The following is a 12,976-nucleotide window of genomic DNA, read 5'->3' on the forward strand; positions in this document are numbered from 1 at the left end:
AACATGATAAACAAATCCTAAGTGTTTCCAATGTCACTGAAGAATTTCAAAATATTAATTAAAAACTAAGAAAGGATCGTAAATGCTGTATCTAGTGATTATTTAAATTTATGTCTACAAAATGAATCTTGGAAAAACATATATGATACTGGTACTACTGATATTAAGAGTACATGTATTGAATTTTTCACTTAATTTCGTAATCACTTCAGTGGATGTTCTCCAATCAATGTTGTGAAAAAATTCAAAAGTAAAAACATGTAGATAACGCAGGGACTTGAAAATCTCATGTATTAAAAAGAAGAATCTATATGTAATGAGTTGCACTGTAATGATCCTCATGTTCTTAAATACTGCAAGAAGTACAGTGTAATTTATCAAAAATTGTGAAAGAGGGAAATAGAATATATTTGAATAGAAAAGTACAAAATTCAGATAATGCAATTAAACTTATTCGGAATATTATTAAATTTAAAATTTTAGATATCCTAAGAAAGAAAATATTTTTTTTCATTAAAACCAATGATTATAAAGTAGAGGATCCCAAATCTATTGCAAATTCTTTTAACGTATTATGGTATATAGTACAGAAATATTATTGACAACTTCAACATTCAAGATTTTCAAAATATACTGCAATTGGTTACTTAACAGATGCATTTAATAATTAGTATTAATATATGTAATTAGTCAATAACTGCAACAGTGATTTTCCATTCAATCATAACATGAATAAAATTGAATGCACATTAAATTAAACACTATTGTAAACACGTAGATAAAATAGTTAAAATTAACTGAAGGTGTGAGAATGAAATAATCCAAAGCCATACTTTTAACAAAAATTGTTTTGTGCGAGTGCATTTCTTACACATATGGGAAAGCTATTAATAAAATATTGTAATAATTACTCAACAAATGACATAGCTTAAGGACTCTAAACCTTTGTAAAAGTTTGTCTACTATTATATACTTTTTAAATTTCATTTTAATTGTTAGTTTTTAATATATATGCATTTACATTGTATATGTGTGTATAAATGCATTCATTAGATTAACGTTTATAATATTATAACTTGTAATTTTGTATTGTTTGCGATCATTAACACTTAATCTCAGGACTTTGTAAAACTATATTTCAACGTGACTTAGCTATTTCAACGTTATTTAGACAAAAAAAATTGTTGTGTAGACTAAGAATCGAACTCGCACTCTTCTACACAACACGCAGAAGTCTTACCGTCTGAGCTATTGAAACGACATGAAAGCTTTCCTTTCTGTGCGGAGTGTCGATCTAGTCATGAAGGTCCATTGTCGATTTAACTACACGATTTATGTATATATTTATCTTTTATTTACGTAATATTATCATATTTTTTGCAGTTTTTTATTGAATTTCGGAACGATGCTAGTAACAAACCAAATAGCCTGAATTTAAGTAACTAAATATCCGTTATCTTGTGTATCAGTGCTCTGGTCTCCGATCATGCGCAGTGTCTTACATCTGAGACTTAGGAATATTCAATCGTCTCATCCTTTTCCAGGGAAACTGTACATTTCGAGCGACTGCAAAGTGAACCTCCTCCGATGGTCACTCAAACAGATTTTATATTGGGAAAATGTACGTTCAACATCACACGATGTAATAGGTGCAGTCCACACCTGTGGAGTAACGGTTAGGGCGTCTAGCCGCGAAACCAGGTGGCCAGGGTTCGATTCCCGGTCGGGGCAAGTTACCTGGTTGAGGTTTTTTCTGGGGTTTTCCCTCAACCCAATATGAGCAAATGCTGGGTAACTTTCGGTGTTGGTCCCCGGACTCATTTCACCGGCATTATCACCTTCATCTCATTCAGACGCTAAATAACCTAAGATGTTGATAAAGCGTCGTAAAATAACCTACTAAAAATAGGTGCATATTTGAAGAACGGGAAGTCATTATGTTTTAGTACATAAACTTTAGACGTCTTTTCTTGACCTGATTTATAATAAGAAGTTGTGAATACGCATAATTTTTTAGCAATAACGTTTTTTAACTTACATTTCACTTTTTCTGAAATTAGTGAATTGTTATTTTGGATAACGGTTTGTGATACTTTATCCACTATATTAAGGGCTTCTGAGAGTTGTAGTTTAGACGATTATAACAGGGTGATGCTTTTCGACACGATTTTAACATTACATTCAATGAATAGAAAATCTTCCAATAACTGTTCAGAAGGCAATGATTTTACAGTTGCAACAGCGGAACTGTCTGTGCTATCCAATGAATCAATTACCTCCATTATTTTGCCGTAAATTTCTGCATAATAATTAACAGCATCCAACCACGTTCCCCAATGGGTCAAGACTGGCTGCAGGGGTAAGGATATACCAGGGGCAATTGTTTGGAACAGCAACACTCTGTAAGGGGCTTTTAAAATATTTTCTTTACATGCGAGATGAAACTGTCAACATTCTTGTAGGATAATCGAATCTCCTCCGCAACTCTGTGTAGACCATGAACCAGACATGTCAAGTGAATAAATTTCGGGTACAGAGTTTGTATCTCTTTCGCTGCTTTCACCATGTATGAAGAACATTTTCCCACTTGATGCCACTGGGCCATAAAAACGCATTGCATTTCCAAACAAAGCAACTATGGTTTCGTTGTTCACTTTTTGTAACTCTTCACATGTCAATAGATATGTTACACCAGGTTCATCACGTGACAATATCCCAACCATTACATTTGCCACATATCTGCCGTTAACACCTGTAGATTCATCAACAGAAACCCTAATTTTGTTATCGCCTACATGGTTTTGTATGCATTTCAACATCCGGTCATAACAAAGTGGCATATAGTGTTGTCGCATTGTAGATTCGCAAGGAAGTTTTCTGTTGGTGTATTTTTCAATTAATGTTTTGAAATGATGATTGTCTACCTTGCTTAAAAGGATATTTGCACTCGCCATCATATTACATAAATCGCTTAGAAATTCCGATTGGTCGCACAAAGTTGTGTCCGAATACGGAGATACCTCCAAGCGTTTCAAACCGTCGTTGTGTTTTCTGCAGTCACAATGTCTCTTTATATCACGCCGTCTATCCACTCTTAAAGATTGTTTGCATATTTTACAAAAAATGGTTTCTTTTCTTTAATACTAAAATACTTAGTACCAAACTCCTCCATAAACACACACAATTCTGAAGTATTATATCGCGGCATGTTTGATTGAATTCTTGTCTGCAGTGAACAAATGTTAAGCTTTGACTATTCCAACCACAATAATGAAAAAACCAAATGCTTACATAGGTATACATTAGCTGTAGCTGCTCCGTCTATTTGCACCGGTCACAACTCTTAACATGAACTGCTGCTACTACGAGACCGGGAGGTCGCTCACCTCCTCTATACTACCGTACATCTGCATCGGCTGCGTGTGGCAATTCAACGAAGTCTAGTCATAACTCATAAATTTCTTCGCGGATGGAGTTGTTCGGAATTTCTTGCGAGGTGGGGACGATGCACGTTTCCATTACATGCATGATTGCTTCATCTCCGGTGTCGCATAATACATTCACGTTTCATCCCCTGTAACGATACGGCGTAGGAACGGCACCGCAACAAGTGCATGAGACAGAATCACATCCGAATGGAATTTTGATCTGTGAGTTGCCTTGGCACCCAACGTGAACACGTCTTTCAATATCCGAGCTGCTCGTGAACGATAGTGTTCACAATGCCCACTGAGGTATTGAGTTCCTCAGCAATGTCGCTAAATCGAATGGGACGATCGTCCTGAACAGACCTTCAATACGGTACATTTTGAATCTGTGGTGGACGTGCTTGGCCGTCCGCATCGTTGGTCATCTTGCACATCTGTCCTCCCGTTATCGAACTCAACACACCAAACCCACACCTGTTTTTGTGACATGACATTTACACCGCACATCACCACTTGTTGAATTTCTGTTGGTGAGGTGCCTTTCAGACAGAAAAACTGGATCACAATATGCACTTCCACGTTTGACCATGTTTTCGTGCGCGCAGTCATCTTACAACTGATATTGCGAAGGTCTGACGCAACAAATGCGCCATCTAATGGCTGCGTGATAAAGCTATGGTCTGCTGCTGCAGCAACAGCGGAAAATTCGAACAAGCGAGGAACACATCTTTTTTACCTTACTTTTCTAATCACCCTCATATTCACCAGAAGTCAACCAAAGTTTGGTGATTTTAAGTAAGTGTCAAATGTAGAAATATTATGGGACATAGCAATCCACGGCATTCAGGAAAATACAGAGTGGAAATGAAGCACCCCAGCAAATTGAAAGAGATGATAGGGTCTACTCAAGTGAATAAAAAAAACTATAGGCTATTATGTTTTATGATTAAAAGCACGTTTAATTAGGCGATTAAGTTGGAAGTTTCAGCAGTCTGGCAACATCGTCGCTAGTACACTCTCTTTCTTTTCGCAATATAGATGTAAGAGGTAAATGAACTCAGATCTGTCTCCATAGGTGAATTACCTCCCACCTCCCTCTCTGACTACAACGTTGTAATCTGTTCGCATCGTTAAGTGGCCTGAAATTAGTGGTTCTTTAAATTAAATTTACACGAAAACCGTCCACGCTATTGAAATACGCCACAGGGATAAATGGATATTTATTAGATTTCCTATTGATATTGACAAAAATCACGATCCTACTCGCAATAGTTACCGAATAAGAGGGTGTTAAACATTTCGAAAAAAAAAACTTTTTCTGCTCTCTATGAAAATGTCACCAATAAGGTATAACACTTTTTTTTTTTACATATAACATGAGCTGTTCGGTCTGAAAATCTGCATGTTCATTTTACTTCCACCTTATATATGTAACTGTTTCTCTGTCACTTTAAACAGATGATACGTACGTCAATGAATGGAGAATAACATGCTAACATGGAAGAGAAGGAAAATAAATATACGGACCTCTCCTCCGCACTACTCGAGTTCATTGGAGATGTTTTGCTTTACGCCATTAAATTCCATTCTCGTTCTTCCAGATAATTTTGAAGGAGAAGAAAATTCGAAAAATGGATGAACACAAAACGGATCGGAAAAGCGCTAAACTAAATTCCAAACTAATAATTGTGTGGCAACAGTAGCTAAGATACCATAACACACGCAAACAACTGTCACATTTTTGTTTCAGCGGTGATTTCAAGTTCACATTTCATCCAGGCCCTGAGATCAAGGAAGTGAAATTAGACCTCATCGGCGGAGAATGTAACGTGACTTGCAACGGCAGCGAGAGTGCCTGCAATGTAGTCGTCAATTCTACATACATGTCAAATGTGAGGCTTTTGTTTGCTTTTAATAATTTAAATCGCACAGAATTAATACGGTTACGTTCAACTTTTATATATGTACATATGTGGTAAAGTCAATAATTTCGTGGACTATACTACCATAATATTTATAGCGTAGTTGTGACAAATGCAGGTCCTTGTTTTCCCAGCACTGGCAAAATTAGTGGAAACAAACGTCAAAATTACTTTTCTTCCGGAATAAACCAAATGCTTTTCGCCACATCAGTGATAAGTTGAAACTTTCCGTACTTTTCTTGGGAAAGAAGATCTAAGAAGTTGAATTTTATACAGGTAAACGAAAAAATAAAACCTACTGTCAGAAATATGTAAAGCATGTAAGTCACCATCTATAACCTGAATTACAGGTCACACTACCTCTCAATTTTGACGTGGCGAGAAGTGACAGGGAAATTTTATGAATCCCTCACATTTAAAATAGTTTGTCCTCATTGAAGTCATTCTTCTGGGCCGGATATGGTAGCAGCATAGCACCACTTCAGAATTAATTGATATTTGCATATTCTTGGATTGCTCGCCATCTCCAGATATTGTGAGAAATAATGCGTAACAGAGCCGTAAGACCTCCAGTTCACGAAATTACTCACTCTACTACGTTTTTCCTGAAGTACTATTAAAACTGTGCGCTTAAATGTCAGACTTGTCTACTGGTTGTCCTCAGCATATTAATTCTAATGTAAAGAATGTCCTGGAACTGTAGAATTCAGAAAACAGCTAGACACCCTTTGTGATGATGCAAAGATAATGTTTGTTATAAACAGTGGTGTCTATCGAAAAAAACAACTCTTGAAACAATAGAAGAAAGTATAGGTCATTCGGTATCTCGTGAAACCAATGTGCCCGTCAGGGGAAGAAGAATGTGGAGTGTAAAGCTACGCTCGCTTACCCCACTAAGGTTCTTACTAACTTATATACGAGTACTACGGCGCACGCAACCATAATGAATGACCTATACACAACACGAATTCACTGAAGTTCTCGTCGGAAAATTAAATGCCTTGAAGAAGCATTCTTTCGTGGCTACAGAACAAAGTTCCTTTTATAATGAAACTAAAAATAATTTGAAATCGGGAGAATATGGAGTACTAAGTTTTGAAGGTGTCTATGTATATTCTGAACAGATCACTTCGAAGTTAATATTCTTTTTCTCGCTTTTCAAAAAAGAATTTGATTCCGAATGTTTATCTATGCTTTCCTTAGATACTGAGTTATAAATAAAAATATACAGCGCCATTTATCGATTATCATAGGAGCTAAGACATGAGAAATGTTAACGGAGCGAAAGAAAACCGTTCTCGTCTCTAGCTGCAACTGCCAACGAAAGAACCAAAATGGAGGACGAGTATCCCACTATTTTAGAGTCATACTATGAAATACTACGTCATTTAGCGTCCATGGAATTGGCGATAGCGATATGATATTTGGCGAGATGATGTCGAGAATTCGCCATAAGTTTTTAACGAAGCAGAACACTGGTCAGTCTAGTAAGATTTACTTGTAATTTGCTTATTTCCCTCACTATTATAGTCAGAATACCGGTAGTCGATTTATGAAACAGGCCCCTAGAAGTCGATATTACACTGAAATTGCTGTAATCACACGAAGTCAGAAAGACTTTTAACCGAAACGTTTTTTCCTTCACTTGCGGAGAGAGTCTTTTGAGAAAACATAAATCGAACAGGATTTAGATCACACGTCAAGTCAATCGAGGCAACAAGAATCTGATTATCAAAATGTTTACTTCAATAAGTTAATATGTAACACAGCTGTAAGTCCACAGACAAGACACCAAAAATAAGTGTATCATTTTTTTAATTGCCCTCTATTCTCAAATCATTCTTCACATGCATTTTATGTACGATGTGGTCTTAGGCATAAATAATTTGTCATCTTGAATCTTTCGTACACTACTTTTAACACTTGAATATAAATAATTGGTTAATGAATTGATACACAGATCAATTTCAGAACACACACACAATTTGACACAACTCTTCATCACCCGAACGCACCCACACAACAGGCAGCGAAGTTGAGATAGCGCCGAGATCTAGTAGGCTCTGAGGATGGTGTCAAGTAGCACCGAAACAGCTGTAAGCCACACATGCTTACATAATTAACACGAGTAAGATCGCCATTTAATCAATTATTTAAATAATTTGCATGTTAAGTTATAATTTTTTCGTCGGTCTTCTTAATAATTAGTAATTTATTTATTTAATTTGGCAGAACTTAGGCCAGCAGGCCTTCTCTTCCGCCCAGCTAGACTATAATTGAATACAAAAAGGCAATAGGCTTACCTGTTATAGTTACACCCAAATGCTGTCGTTGAGAGAGATAAATACGTCGCTTACTTGCTTGGTTTATGAAATAAACACTAGGGGTGATTTGGTTGAAAAAACGAATTATTATCGGTATTGTTAACAATGAGGAACTGTAACCTGATCTCACGACAATGAACCAGAATCTTCATGAAGTTGTATTTATGTGCGATCGATGCTAAAAGCATCATGAGATAAAATACAACTATAATATTTGGGGGAAAATGAACTTTATGAAAATAACTACATTTTATTTCTTTCTTTTTTCCAGTTCAAGGAATCTTACTTCTTTAAAAATCTGACGGAACATTACTACTGCATCCGTATCGTAAGTATACATGTACTGCTTACTATGTCTTGTGTGCAAAACATTAATTGTATGTGTATCGTCTAAAGACCAGTAATAATGGAATAAAATTATATTAACAAGGAAATGCCAAACAATGATCGGAAGTAGACCCTTCCGTTATTCACCTATTCACACTGACGTCAATGAGATCTTGATACTGAATCCCTTGCTACGAAATCTTACATTCATTCCAATTTTTCCATCTAATTAATTATTCTTATATTCCTTTCGAATCTATTTTCCATACTAAATTCTTTATACATGACACGTGTGTATGAAAATGTAAAGAATACACCCAAAGTACATAGTCCGGTTCATTCAACGCTATTTTAACCTACAAACATACGTACAGAATAAATTCATATGAAAAGTTTCAATTTACGAACCTATTCCCTCAATTTTATGTATGTATGTATGTATGCATGCATGTATGTACGTACGTATGTGTGTATATACGTACGTACGTATGTATGATGTATGTATGTATGTTTGTATGAACGTATGTATGTAGGTTAGATTTTTCCGAGAACTTCCCCAATTGTAAAGCCCATGTCAGAAAATCTCATGGCGAATCCTCGACTCATCGGCGCTAGATGGCCTCGCAGTTGTGTTAAATAGTCGATTGAAAAACATTGACTTGCTATTCAGAGTCGTAATGTGTTAATAATTACTACATTTCCGTAAACAAAGTATTGTCATGTTGCAATAGTGTATTTAGAGATTTTCGTGGGAATATAATATATGTTTTACCATTTCTGAAAAAAGAGTTTCCATGTGCCGTCTGTGTTTGTGTAGTTATTTCTCGTAAATATAGGACCGATTTTGTGTATGTTCAATATCTTAGAGTCAATAATTAAGCCGATAAGCAATACAAGTAAAATATAATCAAATTTACTCATGAATTTTGGAGTTTTTTTTTTAATTACATGTAATATTATTCTACTCTTAAAATTCGCTATAGAACAATAATTATCTTCATAATCTTATTTCATATGAAGACTTATTACTGTATTATGTTACTAGTCAGCCATTTATACAATGGGGGGAAAGAACTGGCCACACTAACCCATTATCTCCTGGCTTAAATGCCTCATGAGTGATGCTTTACTTACACTGAACTACAAAATTTAACCTTTTCTCCGTTACGGAAACGAAATCACTGGGATTCGACGTATTGATTTATGCTGAACACGAAAACGGCAACAAAATTGTCAGGTGTGGTCTAGTTGTTTATACATTTAAAAATTAAAATCATTGGAAATAAATTTCATTTTCCTAAACATGGTAACATTCGACGGGCTTATTTCAATTACAGACATCTCTCTGTAGCTTGCCTTCTGTACTGGACCTAGGGGACATCAGGAATAGTCAGCTAACATGGATATACTCCATGCACCCTGGTATCGTCTTTCAAATATTGGAAATGTCTGGTGAGAACATCATGTTCAACGAAAACTTCACCACAGTTTTCCGATTTAGAGTGGAGAAAGTGTATCTTCAATGATGTATTTCATTTCATTTCACGATAAGCTGTTAACATGGTGTCCACCACATGCCTATAATTTGGGGCCCAACGGTTCCCTAGGAATTTCAAGGGAACCGCTATGAATGATTCCCGAGCAGCGTGTTCTTTTTTGTCAGAAGTCCATCAAAATATCCATCTGAAAAAGTTCTCTGATTTGGGGTCCTATGAAAATACCTTCCTCAGTTTTAGCTAAACTTAGTCTTGAAAATTCTGAGAGTAAGTATCTGAATGCTGGTCCATCATAATTCAATGCTTCTAATTTGCCAAATGTTACTAGATTAAATTAATGGCCTCGCATTATGTTCTTGTCGAAGAGGCCAGGCAAAGTCTTAGCCCGGCTGTCCCGTTGGCATAGAAAACAGCAATATTTCGTATATCCCAGTTGTAGACCAAGTACGATCGCAACCATCTTTAAGTCGCCACATATTTGCCACTTAAATCTATCATAATTTATGCAATTTAAAATATCTTTCCATATTTTGATATGTCTCTTTCATATGCACTGAACAGCCAACTGGAACTGAAGGCGAAGTATTGTCATTGTGCAATTATACAGCTTTAAGACTCAGTGTGGATTAATTTTAAAAAAGCCTCCAGTGTTCTGGTGTGTGTTAGATATTTATGGCTTCCATTAGTCCTTGCGCATCATTACAGAATACAATGTCATTTTTTACTTCGAAAAATTGTTCCAAAGGCGTTTGGCGTGTTCTGTACACAGGCAACTTCACATTTTTTGCGAGACAATTTATTATACTGTTTAAGTCAAGATGGTACGAGCTCTGATTTAGCCTTTGAAAGTTCCAAGTCTCGGAGAATATCATTTAATTCATCTTGAGTCATTTTGTGTGACTGGGATGGAGCTTGAATCGTGAAGTCAGAGTCATGGGATGTGAACAGTCCAGGTACATCTTCAGATGTGCTAGATTTTGGTTCGTCGTCAAAATCAGGTTGTAGTAGAATAGAAAGTTCATTGGAGTGGGGCACTGGACGAATAGCTGAAATTATATTTAGATAATTCACAGCCGAACTTTTCTTGTTTGAAATAAACTTCACGTGTTGTACCATGCAGAAATAACAACCACATGCAGAAATAATAATCATTTACATGATTGCTTGGTTCCCTTCAAATCATTGGCACAGCAAAGGGCAATGATTTGCTTTTATTTTCAGCCAATCATCAAGATTTGCAGAACAGCCATTGCAGCAAACATGGGAGACCCACCCTCTATTTTGGTCCCCTATTTTGCATAAAATAAAGATAGTACGCTTCCTTTATTAATGGAGTTGGATGTCAATTTTTCGTTGCGAAAGTCGCTTTTCCACAAATACAGCAGAAATCATTAGCACTATTTACACTCTGACGTGGCATATTAATTTCTGTTACATCACAAATTTGTCACTATGCAGAATAAATGTTTCTTCCTCTAGCGAAATAAATGGATAGCCACTTAAACGCACAACACTACACAGTTGGTATCAATTTAACACTAAATAAAGACGAAAAGCAGTATTCACTCAGGAAATTCTCACATCCAACTGAACCAAAATCTTTATAGAACAAAGGCAGCTCCTTAGAGCCATAAATATTTCTCCCCACTCATGCTTAAGTAGTGCTGTGGTGACCGCAATAGAGAAACTGTTAACATTCTTTCTGAAATCAATATCATCATATATTTGCTGTATATTGAAAACAAGACCACAATTACCATTTTAATGTTATATTTGTAATTAACAGCACGAAATTAGCAAAACATACTGGATCTCATTTCCATAACATTTTGGCTGTTGACAAGTGTTATTGGTGCCGCTTAAAGGTTGACGCTCACTGGCACGAACCGACCGGAACGGAAATCTACAGCAGTCCGTCTTCCGCGGAAGCTCTGACGCTCACTGCTCGGAATATTCCGGTACAGTCGACAGGCAGTCTGGTTTAAACATGGAGTGGGATAGCAGTTCCGAAGATTATTTTATTTTACTGAGTCTTTAGCTGATGAGGAAGAAAAAAAGAAAATATGGGTCCATAACTAGAGCCAGGATTTTATGTAATGTGAAAATGAGAACTATGTAGACTACATAAATATGAAGCTAAAAATGACGAAGTATGTAGATAAATATGTAATAAATAAAAAAACGTTGGTAATTTAAAATCTAAGCTTTATTAGATGTATTTTTGCACACTAATAAAAAATTACAGGTGCACATGTGATTGAACCACATTGTTTGGAGGCGCAATTAATAATTAAATATTTTTACATATTTTCTGCGGTTATTGATCGTGTCGTCAACGGCAACCCATACGTAGGAATCATCAAGTCCATCTCTAATCCTTTTCATTGTGTCAGTATAGCAGCAGTTCAAATATTTTTTCCGGAGTGTTGATTCATGCGAAATATTGAAGTTGCAGTATTTGCGTAGGAATGCTTGGAACTTTGGAACTCCAAGTTTATACCACTGTATATGTTTGCAGCAACCATTGCCATGCACAAATTTGTATTAAATTCACTTGTAGAAGACGAATGTTTCAGCACCACTTGTGTAAGAAGAACTTTTTCTTTTCGACGGAGCACGTTTTTTATTTCTCACATAAAGTCCAATTTTTAAATGCTATTCTAATTGTGACTTCATGGAGCACCCAATGCGTTTGTCACACACTTTGGACTGCACGATTTTACCATTTTAGTAAAGGAATCGTCAATTGAAATCCAGTCTTTTAACTTGGATGCGAATGGCAGTAGGCTTGCTACTTGTATTACCTGATGTCAAAATAAGTTTCTTAAAAAAAAAAACAGAAAAAACTATTGTTTTCTTTTAGAGCAACTGATTGGGGGTGTTTGTGCGAAACGGTCATACCCACAGTGTAATTTTCATTCTTTCCTTCACTACTACCATTCGCATTGGTATTTGTACCTACTTTACCGTTACTTCTCAAGGGATATAGCCTACAAACTATTAGCATTGCAAAGAGATGTCCATTTTTTGACAGAATACGTTATTATTTTCAATTATCAAATTATATTTATGCACTAGAGACGAAGGGATAAGCTTTATAAACAATTTTAAAAAATAACTTAAGCATTACGTAGAGAGAAAATTAGTGAAAAAAGGTATATATATATATATATATATATATATATATATATATATATATATATATATATATTCTTTCAAAATATGCAATATCCTTCAAAATATTTAAAAATATATAATATATGCCAAAGTATTTATTATGCACCAAAATATGTAAAAAAACATTTAAAACTTCGGAATAATGATCCCTTTCGTTAATCCTCGATGCTACTTACCCATTAGAGTTCTACGAAATGTTTATTTTGCCATTATTCAGTCTACCATTCAATATGGTATAGGCCTAATTATTTGGGGTGGAAGTACAAACATTAATCTTAGTTCGTTAAATTTACTACAAAAGC

General features: G+C 35.6%; 1 protein-coding gene across 5 annotated transcripts in view; it reads left to right on the forward strand.

The window, feature by feature from the left end:
- Positions 1–12,976, forward strand: part of LOC138707400 (uncharacterized) — a 102,485-nt gene that overhangs the window by 62,035 nt on the left and 27,474 nt on the right. For 4 of the 5 annotated variants that reach the window (XM_069836775.1, XM_069836774.1, XM_069836772.1 and 1 more), the window contains 2 exons: positions 5,179–5,320; positions 7,946–8,002. In XM_069836775.1, coding sequence (XP_069692876.1) covers positions 5,179–5,320; positions 7,946–8,002 — 199 coding nt within the window. The remainder of the gene's footprint in view (positions 1–5,178; positions 5,321–7,945; positions 8,003–12,976) is intronic. The other variant, XM_069836773.1, reaches the window with a different exon arrangement.

This window comes from Periplaneta americana, chromosome 10, assembly GCF_040183065.1.
Source record: "Periplaneta americana isolate PAMFEO1 chromosome 10, P.americana_PAMFEO1_priV1, whole genome shotgun sequence".
NCBI classification, from domain to species: Eukaryota; Metazoa; Arthropoda; class Insecta; order Blattodea; family Blattidae; genus Periplaneta; species Periplaneta americana.